The 18,728-nt window shown below is 37.4% G+C and overlaps 2 protein-coding genes across 4 annotated transcripts in view; both read right to left on the bottom strand.

Annotated features, from left to right (window-relative positions):
* Positions 1–764: 764 nt before the first annotated feature.
* On the bottom strand, positions 765–6,635 carry LOC133990152 (uncharacterized; the record flags this gene model as incomplete). The annotated part of the gene is made up of 4 exons (XM_062428327.1): positions 765–1,151; positions 1,916–1,942; positions 2,046–2,366; positions 6,584–6,635. Coding segments are annotated over 4 exons (510 nt in total), but the record flags the coding sequence as incomplete, so codon positions are not given.
* A 5,729-nt stretch (positions 6,636–12,364) lies between these two features.
* The window catches only part of smg7 (SMG7 nonsense mediated mRNA decay factor), a 19,662-nt gene continuing 13,298 nt past the window's right edge, over positions 12,365–18,728 (bottom strand). For 2 of the 3 annotated variants that reach the window (XM_062429566.1, XM_062429567.1), the window contains exons 17-21: positions 16,280–16,363; positions 15,608–15,758; positions 14,941–15,111; positions 14,679–14,827; positions 12,365–14,518 (exon numbers count right to left, since the gene is read on the bottom strand). In XM_062429566.1, the coding sequence (XP_062285550.1) occupies positions 14,405–14,518; positions 14,679–14,827; positions 14,941–15,111; positions 15,608–15,758; positions 16,280–16,363 (669 nt within the window). In that variant the 3' untranslated portion in view covers positions 12,365–14,404. Of the gene's footprint in view, positions 14,519–14,678; positions 14,828–14,940; positions 15,112–15,607; positions 15,759–16,279; positions 16,364–18,231; positions 18,382–18,728 lie in introns of all 3 variants that reach the window. The other variant, XM_062429568.1, reaches the window with a different exon arrangement.

Below are 18,728 nucleotides of genomic sequence, written 5' to 3'. Positions count from 1 at the left end.
AGACGAGATGATGGAGAATAATCTATTAATAACTCATTTACAACCAGTTATAAACCTTTATAAGTCTTATGAGTCTTATTGTAAAACATCAATAACAGAATATAAAGACATTAAATGCACTTCAGTAAATTAATTAAGATTAATCATGTTTATATTTTGGTTTTATTTACAACAGGACAAAATACATGAAGAAGAAAACCTAAAAATAACTGAGAGAATTAATCACATGATTTAATATTTTGGGATTTTTGAATAAAACAAACTTTAACCAATCAGACCAATCAACTGTTTTTATGTATTATATAAAAACACATAAAAACATTTCCTCAGTGTTTGTGGTTTTTGGATCTTGTTTGTATTTTGTCCTTAAAGATTTATTAAAATCATCAAAATGATAAAAAAGAATTAAAAATAAAATACTGGAAGAACTGAACAAATGGTATTTTCCAAAATGTTCATATTAAGATGATAAAACTGTTTAAATACATGAAGATGAAACTGATCAATGGGTCAATGGGTCAATGGATCAATGTATCAATGGACCAATATATCAATAGGTCAATAGGTCAGTGGACCAATGTATCAATGTATCAATGTATCAATGGACCAATGGATCAATAGATCAATGGGTAAATGTATCAATAGATCAATAGATCAATAGATCAATAGATCAATGGATCAATGGATCAACAGATCGATGTATCAATAGATCAATGGATCAATGGGTCAATAGGTCAATGCGTCAATGTATCAATGGATCAATAGACCAATGGATCAATAGATCAATGGACCAATGGATCAATGGATCAATGGATCAATATATCAATGCGTCAATGTATCAATGGATCAATAGACCAATGGATCAATGGATCAATAGATCAATGGATCAATGGATCAATGGATCAATGGATCAATGGATCAATAGATCAATGGATCAATAGACCAATGGATCAATAGATCAATGGACCAATGGATCAATAGATCAATGGATCAATGTATCAATAGATCAATAGATCAATGGATCAATGGGTGTGATCAGTATCAGAAGAATGCGGCTCTGATGGTGAGCAGCGTGTTGAAGGCTAACGTTTTAGTGAAGACGACTCGGACTCCGTTCATCACCAACAGGAAGTAGTTCAGTTTGGCCTTTTCTGTGAGGAGAGGAAAAAAAGGTCAAAGGTCAGGATGGTTTCCATGGAGACGACCCCGAAAAACAAGAGGTGAACATGGAGAGCACAAAATATTAAACGTCTTTCAGGACACTATGCTGGTCTACCAGTTTAGACCAGTCTGAACCAGTTTAGACCAGTCTGGACCAGTTTAGACCAGTTTGGACCAGTTTAGACCAGTCTGGACCAGTTTTAAACCAGTGTAGACCAGTCTGGACCAGTTTAAACCAGTCTGAACCAGGTTAAACCAGTCTGGACCAGTTTAGACCAGTCTGGACCAGTTTAGACCAGTCTGGACCAGTTTTAAACCAGTGTAGACCAGTCTGGACCAGTTTAAACCAGTCTGAACCAGGTTAAACCAGTCTGGACCAGTTTAGACCAGTCTGGACCAGTTTAGACCAGTCTGGACCAGTTTTAAACCAGTGTAGACCAGTCTGGACCAGTTTAAACCAGTCTGAACCAGGTTAAACCAGTCTGGACCAGTTTAGACCAGTCTGGACCAGTTTAGACCAGTCTGGACCAGTTTTAAACCAGTGTAGACCAGTCTGGACCAGTTTAAACCAGTCTGAACCAGGTTAAACCAGTCTGGACCAGTTTAGACCAGTCTGGACCAGTTTAGACCAGTCTGGACCAGTTTTAAACCAGTGTAGACCAGTCTGGACCAGTTTAAACCAGTCTGAACCAGGTTAAACCAGTCTGGACCAGTTTAAACCAGTCTCTGGGTGTGCAGGTGTGTTGTGACTCACCTGGATGAAAGTCAACGCAGAGATCGACTGTTGATGAAAACAGGAAACAGAATTATTATTAATCAGGTCGATATTTAATACTGATGATGATGATGATGATGAAGATGAAGATAATGATGAGGTTCCCTACGGTTGTCGTTGTTGGCGCTGGTCGCGGTCTCGTTGGTCTTGGTGCCGGTCTCATCGGTGCGGAACATCTCACAGGACAGGATGGTTCTGTTGATGAAGGAGGCGTGGTAGTACTTCTTGCTCCTGACGGAGATGACGGCGTTGGACGTGTTGACCCGCTGACGGTCGCCGCCCTTCAGGTTCAGAACGATGTCGCGATGCTTCGGACGGAAGTTCGTCGCCAAGCAAACGTCCGGTCCGAGTTTATCTGGAGTCAGTACCAAACCGTCTGCTGGCTGGAGAGGGTTCAACACGAAGAGGGTCGGCTCCACCGTAGAGTTATCTACACACACACACACACATATACACAGACATATATACATACACACACACACACACACATATACATACACACACACACACACATATACACATACACACACACACACACATATACACACACACACACACACACACATATACACACACACACACACACACATATACACATACATACACACACACACACATATACACATACATACACACACACACACACATATACACACACACACACATATACACACACACACACACACATATACACACACACACACATATACACATACATACAAACAACCACACACACACACAGATTAGTTTGATATAAACATTTTACGGATGAATCAAATATTATAGAAAATATAAATCATATGCAGAGGATGGAGGAGTCAACACTAAATATAACCACATGGATCCCTGTCAGAGAAACACTGACAGCCAATCAGAATCCTTCCTGTAAATCGTACATGACGACTAAATCTGCTTTCCAGATTTAACATCACAGCAGCTAGAGTCTGAAATACTTCTGATCAACACACTGAATCAGCTCCTCTGACCCAAACATACAACACTAATCATTATTATATTATATTATATTATATTATATTATATTATATATATATATATATATATATATATATATATATATATATATATATATATATATATATATATATACATCACACTGAATCAGCTCCTCTGAACTCTGCTGCTTTACTTGGATTTCTCCGTTCAACAAACAGCAGTAATAATAATTATTATATTATATATATATTAACAACATAATACAGCAGTAACAGCTCATTAATAATCAGCAGCTGAGAGACGTTAGAGTTCATACTGTGAACGCTCACATCATTATAGTTATAGTTATATTTATAGTTGTTAAAGTTAACGGCTTCTTTTTGTAGTAATTCAACGCTCCAGTTTCAAAGAATTCTGGTAATTATTTTATACACGGTCGCCCATAAAGTTGTAATAATTTAGTTTTCAGACAAATTCCTCTTTTTATTTTCTATTTATACTCATCAGTAATCAGCTTTGACCAGGTATAATGAGATTAATACAGTTTAGATAATATTTACACTTCTATCAATAATAAATCACATTGTCACAATCAGTTCATGAGAAGAGAATATTTTATTCCAACTTCATGGGCGACCGTATAGTTCAGACTTTAAAGAGTTAAATTAAACTTTATGTCTCAGACACTAAATGCAATAATTCATCATCACTACATTAATAATCATCTCATCAATAATAATAAAGAACATTTTAATCCAGTGTTCAGGATTCACTGAAGCAGAGACGGTTGATTATTGTTTAAAGATCATTATAATAAATATGAATAAATATGATATAATGTTTTTATAATATAAATATAATCTACAGTAATCAAAGGTTCAGATGAACATATTAACTACAGATTAATGTTTATTAATCATTACGCTGATTAAAGATTAAATAATAATAATAATATAGTTTTATTTCTGCAGAACTTTGATGCTGTTTGAATCTCATTGTTATTAATATTTATTATATTAATTAATATTTATTGAACTGATTATTATTATTATGTATATTCCTTTGATCACTTTGATTTAAAACGTATTAAACTCATTTTAACTTCAATTACAAATGAAAATAATACTTTTTAAAATAGATTTTTGCTCCTAAACTGTATTTGATAAATTCATCAGTAAAACACTCTGAGCTGTATAAACTTATTATTATTATTAATATTAATATTTAAATATTCTGACATGACTTTGGATGCTGTAACAGTTTATTATGTTTAATATTATTAAATATGATGTTAGTAGCCGTTGGACCAGTAATAACAGCTGCAGTTTGTTTTAATTCATTTTAAACTGAAACATTTCTTTTAAATATAAAAACACTTTTTAACATCATAAAACATCATTTAACACATTTCAAGATTTCATTTAAATCATCACGAACAAACTTTAATTATTGACTTTGTATTTTATTAATTTTAGGTTTTTGTCTAAAACACATTTTATCATCGTCATCATTTATAAACAGATTATTGTGAATTATAAATATTATTGTGTTTAATAAATTAATCAATAAAACACTTTGAGCTGCTTTTATTCTATGAAAGGTTTTATACACATTAAGTTATTATTATATTAATATTATTTAAATATTCTCACATGATTAAGTGTTTATTATTAATATTATCCGTGTTAGTAGTCGTTATATTAACAGTTACACTTATTCATATTTTAGTATTAATTCATTTCTAGCAGATTGTTAAACTTTTATTTTATTTTAAATAAATTTAAAACCAGAAAACTTCATTTAAATCAAAAGAAACATTTCATAAAACTACATTTATTATCAGACTTTTTATTTCAAACAATTTAAACCAGAAACATTTTAATTATGTTACTTTATATTTTATTGTCTGTTTTCTGTCTTTTCATTAATTTGAACTTTTTTATGTGAGAACTTTTTATTCTGTTTCATCATTTAATAAACAGATTATTCTGAATGTTTAAAACCAACATTTATATTATTATTATATTAAAAAACTGAATAAGTTTTGACTGTTTTTGCATTACATTACGTTTTATTTCTTGTGCGTATTATATTATATTATATTATATATTATATTATATATTATATTATATATTATATTACATTGTATTATATTATATATTATATTATATTATATTATATATTATATTATATTACATTACATAGAATATAATAATGAACTGTTAATATGTGATTTTTAACTTTCAGCAGACGCTTCAAACTAATTGAACTAAAGTCTCTTAAATCTAATTTCATTGATTTAAACTTTTTTATGACTTTCAGAAACATTTCTTCTTTTTATTTGAGTTTAAATATTAAACAGCTTCATGTTTTTATTCTTATACATATGAACGATTATCAGACACACTGAGGGAAATATTCACATATATTCAGGTTTTAATAATAAAGTCATTATGATTGAGGGGGATAAGTTGTAATTTCACAAGAATAAAACTGTTTTTATAATAAAAACATAATAATAAATATATAAATATATAACAGAGCAGCAGTCTAACTATGAGCATCTAAAGACATTATATTAATGAAGGTTTCACTAATAAACTAATATTTTGGTACATTAACAGAAGATTAATATAAGTATGAAGACTTTAATGATTGTGTTTATTCTGAAGAAAGAAGAAAATTATTCTTTTATGAAGTTATTAACTGTTCACGTCTGATTTTAAGACTTTTTCCTCTAAATTAAGGTTTTAAATCTGTAATTTAAATAAAACAAGGTGATTTTCCCTCCGCGTGACTCTAACCCTCTTCAAATTTCATCTTTTTCTAGTATAAATTAACATTTTCATTATTCAATAATATTATAACTTATAATTATTATGATTTTTATTTTCTCACCAGAATAAAAACACATTAAGAAAAACAACGTGTGAAGATTTAAGACATTAAACATTTTAGTTAAAGTTTTATTTGAGCTTCTGTTTATTCTGCTTTTAACCTTTTTTACACTTTCAGTTTTTCACTTTAACGTCTTTTAACTTTTCACTAAAATAACTTTCAGCTGATTTTAATGAACTAATATTAAAGTTTATAACAGCAGGTTTCAGTAGAAAGTCTCACTGAGGAAACATTTAACAGGATTTCTCTTTTCTGTTCAACCTTTCCGTCTAAAAATGAAGCTTCTTATTTCTCATTAAAGCAGGTTTACACTCAGATTAAACTGCAGTAAACTGTTTCCTGCTTCTGTTTTATTCTATTTAATTAAACCTGATTCTAGATGATTTCATGCTTTATTAAACCTGATTGTAGATGATTTCATGCTTTATTAAACCTGATTTTAGATGATTTCATGCTTTATTAAACCTGATTCTAGATGATTTCATGCTTTAATAAACCTGATTGTAGATGATTTCATGCTTTATTAAACCTGATTTTAGATGATTTCATGCTTTAATAATTAAACCTGATTCTAGATGATTTCATGCTTTAATAATTAAACCTGACTCAAAGCTGCAGATCTGCTGTATGAACCTGAATCTGCTTCTCTGACTCCTGCAGCACTGATCCATCACATTTAACAACTAAAACATTAAAACCAGCTTTGCAAACCTTCACACAGCATGCACAGCTACATTATATATCATATTCATACTAATATCCAGCATATAAGAAGCAAACATCGTGTTTTCTTACCTTGAGGCTCCACAGTGAGCTGTATCTGAGTCCCGAACTGTAAAGCATCACAGTGTTACAGCGTCGTACAAAAACCTCTGAACCACGTTTCACTCCCAGAAATGCTCAAAGTGTCATAAATCATCTTCATATTCACACACACACAGCTGTAAACACAGAGGAACACACACATAAAGTCTGAGCTGTGTGTGTTAATGTTAAATATGAAAATAAAGCAGATTTGAGAGGCGCGTGCAGCAGCTGATCGGAGACTCACATCAGTCATATTTACACTTTTTAAAGGTTTTAAAGTAATAAAATGATTATCTGAAGACTCACCTGCAACACAGAGGTAGATGTTGATCTTTTAGACTATTCAGAGAAGTTTCCTGGTGTTAAATAGAGAGATTAGAGCATGCAGGAGGTTTTTGTGCAGCCGTGTGTGCAGCTTGAGTCACTGTGCCAGCCCAACACGGTGAAATACACCCGTACAAAAACCTCTGCGAGCATCAGGAAGCTGCTTCACCTCCCTGTCTCCTCCTCCTAAACACTCAGAAAATATTAATAAATCATTTTCACTTCACTTAAGTACTTCGGAACAGTTTAAAGTACCTGTACGATACTGTTTTAAATCAAATATATTAAAAACATCGTATTTAACCTGCTTTAACCGTGCTGCTAGCTTCATAACCTCACCGAAAACTACACATGAAAACGCAACAAAATCATTTTATTATGTTTATTTAATTATTTCAGTACATTTTAGAGTGAATTGAACTTTGCTTTATTAAATCAGCTTATTAATAACATCATATTCAACCTGACTCATAGATTAAATTGAAGTTTTTAGTGTTTACAGTCGGAGGTTAGCTAACGGTTAGCTAACGGTTAGCTAGTAGCTTTAGCACCTAACAGGAAACTACACATGAAAACACAACAAAATCATTTTATTATGTTTATTTAAGTACTTCAGTACAGTTTACGGTACTTGTACGTTACTGTTTTAAATTAAATATATTAAAAACATCGTATTTAACCTGCTTTAACCGTGCTACTAGCTTCATAACCTCACCGAAAACTACACATGAAAACCCAACAAAGTCATTTTTATTATGTTTATTTAAGTATTACAGTACATTTTAGAGTTAATTGTACTTTATTTTATTAAATCAGCTTATTAAAATCATAATATTCAACCTGACTCATAGATTAAATTGAGGTTTTTACTGTTTACAGACGGAGCTTAGCTAACGGTTAGCTAACCGTTAGCTAACGGTTAGCTAACGGTTAGCTAGTAGCTTTAGCACCTAACAGGAAAATACACATGAAAACACAACAAAATCATTTTTATTATGTTTATTTAAGTATTTCAGAACAGTTTAAGGTACTTTAACTTTACCGTATTAAATTAAATATATTAAAAACATTGTATGTCGTATGTCAATCGTGCTAGTAGCTTTACACCTCACAGAAAACTACACATGAAAACACAACAAAATCATTTTTATTATGTTTATTTAGGTATTTCAGTACATTTTAGAGTTAATTGTACTTTACTGTATCAAATCAGTTTATTAAAATGATCATATTCAACCTGACTCAGAGATTAAATTGACGTGTTTAGTGTTTGCAGACGGAGGTTAGCTAACAGTTAGCTAGCAGCCTCACAGAAAACACAAAAAAATCATTTTTATTATGTTTATTTAAGTATTTCAGAACAGTTTAAGGTACTTGTACTTTACTGTATTAGATACTGTTTTACTGACAGATGTATTAATAACAGCACATTTAACCTGTAAATTAAGGGCATGTAAACACGTAGCCGTGTATCTGGATAAACTGATATATTTTCATGCGTTCATCAACATTAAAACTCCTTTTTACGTCACTGAAAACGATTATTTCTGAAACTCCAAAGTGGAGATTTGGGAAAACTCAGTGTTCGTGTTTGCGTGTGTACAGGAGTTAGCGAAACGTCACAATAAGCAACAGAATATGCAGGTGTGCTAACTTTGTTTAGGCTTTATGTGGTGTATTTAGGCGGGTTTGTACAATGTTATTATTGAAAACGGAGGAGGGGAGATATTTGTTTTACCTAGCTATGTGTTTACATGGCCTAAATGTAAGCAGGCTCGGTGAGTAACGGAACATGTAACGGCGTAATTAGGATACAATAAGAAGGGTAACTCTGATACAGTTACAGGAAAAACAGACGTAATCAGATTACATTTACATTTAGTAAAAATGGGGATTATTTAGCAGGATTATAATCTTATAATAAAGAACGACACCATGCAGGGTTGGAGAGTTACTTTAAAATTGTATTTCGATACAGTTACTATAGTTACCTGTTAAAAATGTAATCAGTAATCCAAGTACCACAATATTAAAGTAATGTAACTTGATTACTTTCCATTACTTTAGGATTACTGCAAAACTAAATATGCAATAATAAAGACAAATCGGCCTTTCTATGCAAATAAAAACCTGCAGCAGATTGACAGGTGGACCAACCAATCAGATTCATGAACATTATAATATGAATGAATGAATAAATAGATAAAGCCTCAGTTAGAATAAACCGTAAAAACGGGTGAATAAGAACAATAACTAAAACTATAAACACTTATGAACTATAACGTCCTATAAACAGCTAATGACAATAGACTGTTACTACTTTATGGTATATGATATAATGAGAATAAATAGACTATTGATGAGCCGTTACTGCTGTATTGTGTTCACTGACAGGTGCTGATTCAGTGTGTTGATCAGAAGTATTTCAGACACTAGTTCAGACAGCAGCAGATGAGCAGCTTTTATTGAGCACAGATCTGAATAATAAAAGAGTCACCAATCAGTGACTCTGCTGAAGAATCCCGAGGGTCTCTCCACCAATCAGTGACTCTGCTGGAGAATCCCGAGGGTCTCTCCACCAATCAGTGACTCTGCTGGAGAATCCCGAGGGTCTCTCCACCAATCAGTGACTCTGCTGGAGAATCCCGAGGGTCTCTCCACCAATCAGTGACTCTGCTGGAGAATCCCGAGGGTCTCTCCACCAATCAGGGACTCTGCTGGAGAATCCCGAGGGTCTCTCCACCAATCAGTGACTCTGCTGGAGAATCCCGAGGGTCTCTCCACCAATCAGGGACTCTGCTGGAGAATCCCGAGGGTCTCTCCACCAATCAGTGACTCTGCTGGAGAATCCCGAGGGTCTCTCCACCAATCAGTGACTCTGCTGGAGAATCCCGAGGGTCTCTCCACCAATCAGGGACTCTGCTGGAGAATCCCGAGGGTCTCTCCACCAATCAGTGACTCTGCTGGAGAATCCCGAGGGTCTCTCCACCAATCAGTGACTCTGCTGGAGAATCCCGAGGGTCTTTCCACCAATCAGTGACTCTGCTGGAGAATCCCGAGGGTCTTTCCACCAATCAGTGACTCTACTACAGGCTTAGAGGTACTCAAGGCCGAAGCTGCTGGCATCAACCACAGGGGAAGATTTGGGCCATTCTTTAGAACACGTGACCAAAGAAACTAATGGTATTGGGGCTTTTCCATTATACAGTTCTAGCTCTACTCGACTCGACTCGGCACCAGGTTGTTTTCCATTACTTCATACTACCTACTCAACGTGAGCGGGGTCGTCATAGTAACGGCTGATGAGTAAATGTAATATTTAGAACAATTGTATTCCATTAGCTTTATTTAATATAAAGTTATAATGTAAGATCATGCCAAACTAGTTGATATGGTGTTTTATTGACAATTTACTGTTTTTAAGCAAGTTGAATTATTTGGTACAAAGTTTTTATGGTTACACCACTTAGACATTTTTGCCATAATCCTCTAATATATTCTCTCTAAATGGATTAAAAGCAGCTTAATGTGGGATTTGAAAGTTTAACTGAAGCATTTATTGTCTGTGAGCTTCATCTGGAAACATTTTAAATCAATGTGAGACTCTTCTGTAGCTTCCTGAGAGGCTGAGAGCTTCATGGAGCAGCGTTGAGCCGTGCAGAAAGCGTCAGGAGGTTTTTGTACGAGCATCAGGCTCAGTGAGTCACTGTGGTCGTAAACACGCTGAAAAACACTCGTACAAAAACTGTTGAACTGTTTCTCTATGAGAGCGAGCGGCATCGAAACTACAGCAGCTGAGGTTTGATCCCCATCAGCGCCTGCGGCTGCTTTGAAGCAGGCGGCGGCTTATCTGATGGGACTCAAACGCACCTTTAAAAAAAAAAAAAAAAACAAGCATGGAGGCTGTGACGTTTCACTTCCTGTGATTTAAAAAAGACTCTAAAGTGATGTCAGAGAAAACCTTTAATCAGCTGTTTTTAAATAGAAGAGTTGAGTTTATAGATGAAGAATATGGAAATAATTATCCCTGTATGGCCAAGTGTATCATATTGGACAGATGAGTTTTAGAGACCTTTAAATCATCAGTGTGAACATATTTCATTCCTGAAAATCAGATACATGAAGTACAAAGATTAACCAATGCAATGTTGAATTACTAAATATTTAGTAGCTTATTTTATGGTAAATTCATGTTGAAAATGTGTTTTATCAAATTCGATACAGCAGGTATAGAAGTCATTTATCTGTAAATCTGTCATTTTGCATTTTATTTCATTTCATGCATTATATATTATTATCATGCATAAACAAGTTTAAAAGGTGTTGTTAGGAGCTTTATGCAGGACCTTAAAAAAGTTATATTCAATATGTTTTCATGTGTTTAAAAAATCATGCTGTGAAAAATATCAAATATGATACAAAACAAGACTCATAGATGCAAAGTGTTATTTAATTCATCTTTTTTAATTACTTGTCAGAAGGTCCAATAAACTGTAGTTTCAGAGAATTTGAAGACTTCAGGAATTATAGGGTTAAAGATGTGTTTATTAGTCTGTTGCAGTTAAACAGACTTTAACATTTATAATGAATCAGGTTTCATATTTAATGTTAAACAGCTGATTTACATGTTTAAAGTAGATTTTAATGAGTTTCCATCTTAATGTTTTTAGCTGCTCAGTTCTTCTTTGTTTTGACTGATTGATTAACTGTCTGATTGATTGACTGATTGATTGATTGACTGACTGATTGACTGTCTGTCTGACTGATTGATTGACTGATTGATTGATTGACTGATTGATTGATTGATTGATTGACTGACTGATTGACTGTCTGTCTGTCTGACTGATTGATTAACTGTCTGATTGATTGACTGACTGATTGACTGACTGATTGACTGAATGATTGACTGATTGTCTGACTGATTGATTAACTGTCTGATTGATTGACTGATTGATTGACTGATTAACTGATTGATTGATTAACTGATTGATTGATTGACTGTCTGATTGATTGATTGACTGACTGATTAACTGATTGACTAACTGACTGACTGACTGACTGATTGACTGACTGATTGTCTGACTGATTGATTAACTGTCTGATTGACTGATTGATTGACTTACTGATTGATTGACTGATTGATTGACTGATTAACTGATTGATTGATTGACTGACTGATTGTCTGACTGATTGATTAACTGTCTGATTGATTGACTGATTAACTGATTGATTGATTAACTGATTGATTGACTGATTAACTGATTGATTGATTGACTGATTAACTGATTGACTGACTGACTGACTGATTGATTGACTGACTGACTGACTGATTGATTGACTGACTGATTGACTGACTAACTGACTGATTGATTAACTGATTGATTGACTGACTGACTGACTGATTGATAGATAACAGACAGTAAGACAGGTGACTCAGAGTTAATGGAGAACAAAGTTAAGTTTTTTATTTAAAGGCTCAAACAGGAGACAGAAACACAGAAGAGTTTAAACCAGAGAGGAACGTCACCGTCAGACCCGAATCCATCAGTACATTCAGTTCTTACTCATAAAACACCCAGAACCAGGCCAGCTCAGCCCCCCCCCCCCAAAACAGGCCAGCTCAGCCCCCCCCCTTCTCTCTCTCTCTCTCCCAAAAACTCGTCCTCACATTCATTAATTTTCATATTTGAATCTTTTTATTATTTTAGTTTTTCAAATACAGTTCTTGTAAATGCGACATGAAAAGCACGATCACACGGAAAATAGACGAGTCTCTGTGAAGTCTGCTTTAATAAAACACCCCCCTCCTCACAGCCCCCCCCACCCCTAACCCTAACCCCCCCCCCCCCCTACGACGGGAACACAATAACAGGCTCTATCTGCTGTTTAATCTAAATGAAGAAGATAGAAAACAGGTTCCTGCTGGTCTAAAGGGGGGTGGGGGGGGTTTATACTTACAGTGCTGCAGGTTGGGGGGGGGGGGGGGTAATCTGAGCATCCTGATTGGTCAGCTGTCACCTGCTGCTGCGTTCTGATTGGCTCTGACACTACTGAAATAAATCCTCCTTTACAGCCTGTTTACTTATTTTATTTTGTACATCACAGGAACTTTATTTTTTTTAGGAGCTTTAAAAGAAAAGAAGAAGAAGAAGAAGTTTAAAATGACTTCCTGTCGCCTCTCAGACTGAATTCAGACTAAATGAAGTTTGTTTGTTTTTTACACCAAATTATTTTATTATTAGATTTTCAGGTTTTTAGAGAAAAGTTTCTCTTTAAAGTTCCTCAAAGAGTCTGAGAGGCTTCAATAAAAACACTGTACAGGGGGTGTGTGTGTGTGTGTGTGTGTGTGTGTGTATATAAATGTATGGGTATGTGTGTGTGTGTATATATGGGTGTGTATAAATGTGTGTGTGTGTGTGTGTAAATATGTGTGTGTTAGCAGGCACAGTCTAGCTGCAGTATGGGGGGGTATTAGGGGTATTTGGGGTATTAAAGGTGAACATGAACAAACAGAAACATTAAATGCAGATTTTAAAGCGAGCAGAGGTTACACTTCAGGTTTTTTTCTCTCTCTTTTTTTCTCTTCATCATTAATGAAAGAAACAGGAAGAAGAAGAAGAAGAAGAAGAGGTGAGAGAGGAAGAAGAGAACCCCGAAAATATTCAAGCAGGAAGCTAAAAGACAAACTGCTACGAACAAATCACAAAATACACCAGTTGGTTTTTAGTTAATATCTGAAATCTCTGAAAGCTAACAGTAATACTATCCCTACGGTGACAGGGGGGGGGGGGGCTGTTCCTTCCTCCCCTCCTCCCCCCTCCCCCCCCTTCTGTCTCTGCTGTGATGTTTTCGGCATCACGGCGGCGTCCCGTCGGGCCTCGCCGCTCCTCCCGCACGGCGAGCTGCGTCCGTCAATATTTATATATTTATACTGTTTGTTCTCCTTCAGCCAATCAGCAGAGAGCCTTCCTCCTCCTCCTCCTCCTCAGTAATGAAAATGAATGCAGAGATCAGAAAGTCCAGTTTTTTTTTTTGTCCCCCGCTGCGTCACATGGCCGCATCCCCCCCCTCCCGACCCCCAAACTGTCCTCGCTCTCCTGCGGCGCTCCGAGGCGTCGCGTGATGTTCCTGTTCAAACATGAGAGAGGTCATGTGATGTGGAGTCCTAACCAATGAGGGGGGGGCAGCGGGTGGTGAGGGGGGGGAGGGGTTTGTGTCCGCGGGTTGAAGGAACCCGGCGGTGGCGCGTGGCGCCGCGGATGAAGAGATCCCGCGCCCTCCGATCCAGGAGGGGCGTCACCGCTCCTCGACAGCCGAGGGGAGGTGGGGGGGGTTGGTGTCTCAGCCTCGTCGGGGGGTCGCGTCGCCTCCCCAGCCTCCACCGTTTCTCGCCGGTTTAATTTTCCACATTTTTTTGGAGCTGGTCAAACGGGTGTCCTGCGTGCCTCGTGGAGCTCGCTGACTCAAAGCGCCGGCGCTCGGCGTTCAGTGCGGCGGGTTCATGGCGCCGTGACCTCGCTGCTGCTTCTGCTTCTGCTGCAGGAGGAGCTGCTCCAACGCAGACGGGCCCGGCTGCATCATGGTGCTGGACCAGATGGACTGTAAGAGACAACGACCATCAATACACTGATCAATACACTAATACTGATCAATACACTGATCTATACACTAATACTGATCAATACACTGATTAATATTTAATCAATAATATAAATATAATAAATATAAATATAAATAATATAAATATGTGTTATTGGACCTTGAGGCTGTCCAGCAGAACGGTGGAGGACGATTCCTCCATCGGAGACTCCTGATTGGTCCAGGAGCTGCCGGTGGGTCCGGCCTGATGCCAGTCTGACGCTGCCGACGCCGCCGGCAGGTAATCCAGCCCGAAGCCGCTCACGCCTCCTAGTGGACAAACACGAATAATCAGTGACCTGCTCCTTTAAATCAGGGAGCTGCTCCTTTAAATCAGGGAGCTGCTCCTTTAAATCAATGAGCTGCTCCTTTAAGGTTCTCACCGGGTTTCTCGGCCTTCCAGCGGTCGACCATGCGGCGGTCCCGGCTGTCCGGTGTGCCGATTGGCCCGAAGTTGGAGAAAGGCATGGCGCCGTGGTTGTGCGTGGGGGGAGAGGACGGCAGGCTGCTGGGGTTGGAGGAGTGAGGGGATTGGCTGGCTGGGGTGGAGTGATCTGCCAATCAGAGCACAGGAAATAACATTACACACACGTTTGAGTGTTTGGTGTGTTGGTGCTTGTTTGGTCAGATAGGTGATGTCACACAGGTGAGATCATATAGATGAGGTCATATAGCTGAGGTCATATAGATGAGGTCATACAGGTGAGGTCATATAGGTGAGGTCATATAGATGATGTCATACAGATGAAGTCATATAGATGATGTCATACAGGTGAGGTCATATAGATGATGTCATACAGGTGAGGTCATATAGATGATGTCTTACAGGTGAGGTCATATAGATGATGTCATACAGGTGAGGTCATATAGATGAGGTCATATAGATGATGTCTTACAGGTGAGGTCATATAGATGAGGTCATACAGGTGAGGTCATACAGGTGATGTCATATAGATGAGGTCATATAGATGAGGTCATATAGATGAGGTCATATAGATGATGTCATACAGGTGATGTCATACAGATGATGTCATACAGGTGATGTCATACCTGAGCTGGCGGGCAGCGACGGCGACCACGGCGTTCCCTCGAACAGCGAGTACAGAGACGGCTCCTGGTGCATCATGGGAGCGTCGGGCTTGGAGCTGGGCGGCAGGTTCTTACCGTACGCCTGACTGAAGATGCTGTTCTGATTGTACTCCTATAACACAGTATTATTGATTACTGATTACACATCAATATATAATATTTATAAAATAAACTGAACAGAGATATTTATGAATTGATGCTTTAAAATCTGAAACTTTTTATTCTCCTGTTTTTATCTGTTTTATTCTATTTTAGCTTCATTTAATTTCCATTGTAACACTTTTAATTGTATTTAAATGTATTTTTATATTCTGTCCTGATGCATTTTATGTTTTATTTTTAAAGCACTTTGAATTCTCTTCTTGTTGAAATGTGCTGTACTAAAGCTGGCTCTCTGTAAATATTGATCAGCTGATATCTGATCAGATTCTGATGTTTTCAGTCTTTAAGTAAATGTCTCTGTCGCCCCCTGGTGGATAAACAACGTTACTACAGTCAGTTAACTTTACATTTATTTAACTGCTTTCAATTTCCTCTTTACATTAAACACATTTCAATCATTATTGCTACGTTATATTTTCATGTCTTAGGTAAAATATGAACAGTATTTTAGGGTTACAGCAGAGGTCTGACCTGCATGGGGAATCCAGACATCGGCAGCAGAGATGATTGGCTGACCACCTCGGAGACGCCTTCCATCCTCGCCTGGTTCGGCAGCTGCAGAGACGAAGAACTCACTCAGTCATCATGTTTCTAATCAGCTGATCAATCTGATCAATATGTTTACAGGTGGAACTCCAGCAGCTGTATCATCTCCTGAACTTCATGTGATTAAATATTTATTAGGCTGAATTCAGCGGTGTGGTTTCTAAAGTAAGGCTCGTGGACCTCTGAGGGGCCGCTGGTATAAAACAGAAAGAAATGATCAGAGGACACATTTATTGATCCAGTCGTCTCTGATAGATATTTAACTTTTATATAACAGCCAGATTTGAAAAAGAAAGAAAACTTAGACAAACTGAAACTGTCTTTTATTCTTTAGTCTTATTTCGTCCTCTTTGATTTTCATCATTAGGGATGGGAACTGATCTTATTGATATCAATGCCTTTATGGAGTTTGTTTTGTTATCTCCTCTTTTTATCAATGACCTCACATGCTGATCAATACTGATAGATAAATGATCTGCAGCCAGAAGTTCACTGAATTGAATCATTTGAAAGCATCATAGGAGAGCTCTGCTGTTATTAACACTAATATATTTATATCTATTAGCTTCGGAGGAAAGTCATCACTGTCTAACTCTGTTCACTTATTTGTTGGTTTATATCAGAGGGAACCAACAGGTGGCCCGCGGCCCGGATATGGACCCAGACGCCGGCCCATCCGGACCCGGACCTATAACTAATGAAATATTGAGTATTGTTAAATTCTGTCTGAGCGTTTCTATTTTAAAGGGCGCAGCTTCTCCAGGTATTACGGTAAAAGCGAAGCGGCCCTCAGAAACTCACAGACCAATGAGCATAGAGAATCTGCTCACGTGGCGATAATCAGCCAATCAGATCCGTGCATTCGGACACATGGAGAGACTCACATGGCGTGCTCGAGGAGAAGGAAAGTGGACGATGAAGATAAGGTTTTTATTCCAGATTGAACAGAAAGCTTCATGTTCGTCCCTCCGGAGGCCAGTTAGAGACGGTGTGTCTCACATGGTCTGAGACAGCGGCCGTTATTAAGCTTCCTGTCGTCCTCCCGGGTCAAATTGACCCCATCTGTTTTAAATGTGCCTCCTTTCCTTCCTCCCTCTTTCTTTGCTCCCTCCTCCTTCCATACTTCTTTCCTCACTTCCTTCCATCCTTCCTTTCTTCCATCCTCCCTGTTTACTCCTTTCCTTCCTTCCTTCCTTCCTCCTTTCCTTCCTTCCTTCTCTCCTTACTTCCTTCTTCTTCCCTTCCTTCTCTCCTTACTATCTTTCGCGTTCCTTCCTTCCTCCTTTCCTTCTCTCCTTACTTCCTTCCTCTTTTCATCCTTACTCCTTTTCTTCCTTCCTTCTTCCTTTCCTCCCTCCCTCCTTCCTTACTCCTTTCATTTCTTCCTCCTTTCCTTCCTTCCTTCCTCCCTTCCTTACTCCCTTCCTTCCTTCCTCCCTCCCTCCCTTCCTTGAGGGAGGACAACAGGAGGGTTAAGTAGAACTAACCACTAACAGATATGTGAAGATAAGTTAAGTGTGTAAACAGTCTGGAAGCTGCTCTGCTCTCACTGATCATCAATCAGAGTTATTGATCAGCTCAGAGACGATATCAATGGAGACTATTAAGAAGCGGCTCCAAACTTCCCAAACTTCTCGATTCCCATCCCTTCATTCATCATTTCATCTTTTACTCTGTGATGTTTTTATTCTGTAAAAATGTCTTTAAATGTAAAAGTTATTTATTCTTAATGTTTAAAATCTGCAGGAAATAAAACATTTAAATCTCTTTAGTGGTCGTATCAGCAGCTGTATGAAGTGATGAGCAGTGGGAGGGACTGGATGCAGGGGGGGGAGGTGGAGGTGGGGGGGCAGGATGTGGAAGACTGGGCTACATACAAATATGTTTGGTCCAGGAGCGGAGCTAAGAGGGCCCGCCAAGGCCTGGAAGAAATCAGGAGGCTTAGAAAAGACCAGCTCCTCCTCCTCCTCAAAATCTGCTAGAGTTTTTAACAGGTCAGGAGGTAGAAGAGGCGAGCTCTTGTTGTCCTGGTGAGAGAGGAAGCAAGAAGAAGAGGAGGAGGAGGAGGAGGAGGGAGAGGGGTAAAAAAAAAAAAAGAAGAAGAAGAAGAGAAAAAGAAAGAAGGCGAGCCGGTAAGACGAAGGTGGAAAGAAGGAAAGTTACTGAAAGAAGCAGCGAGCTGAGCAGAGATCAACACAGTTAAACATCACAGAGCTGCAGACGCTCACTCATTCATCTGTTCATTTATTCATCTGTTCATTTATTCATCTGTTCATTTATTCATCTGTTCATTTATTCATCTGTTCATTTATTCATCTGTTCATTATTAAGGAGAAGAAATTAAAACTCTGATTCAGATTCATCATGTTATAAC

The sequence above is a fragment of the Scomber scombrus genome, chromosome 11 (assembly GCF_963691925.1).
Source record: "Scomber scombrus chromosome 11, fScoSco1.1, whole genome shotgun sequence".
In the NCBI taxonomy this organism is placed as follows: Eukaryota; Metazoa; Chordata; class Actinopteri; order Scombriformes; family Scombridae; genus Scomber; species Scomber scombrus.
The sequence above is the reverse complement of the archived record's forward strand: the minus strand, read 5'-3'. Positions and strand labels throughout refer to the sequence as shown.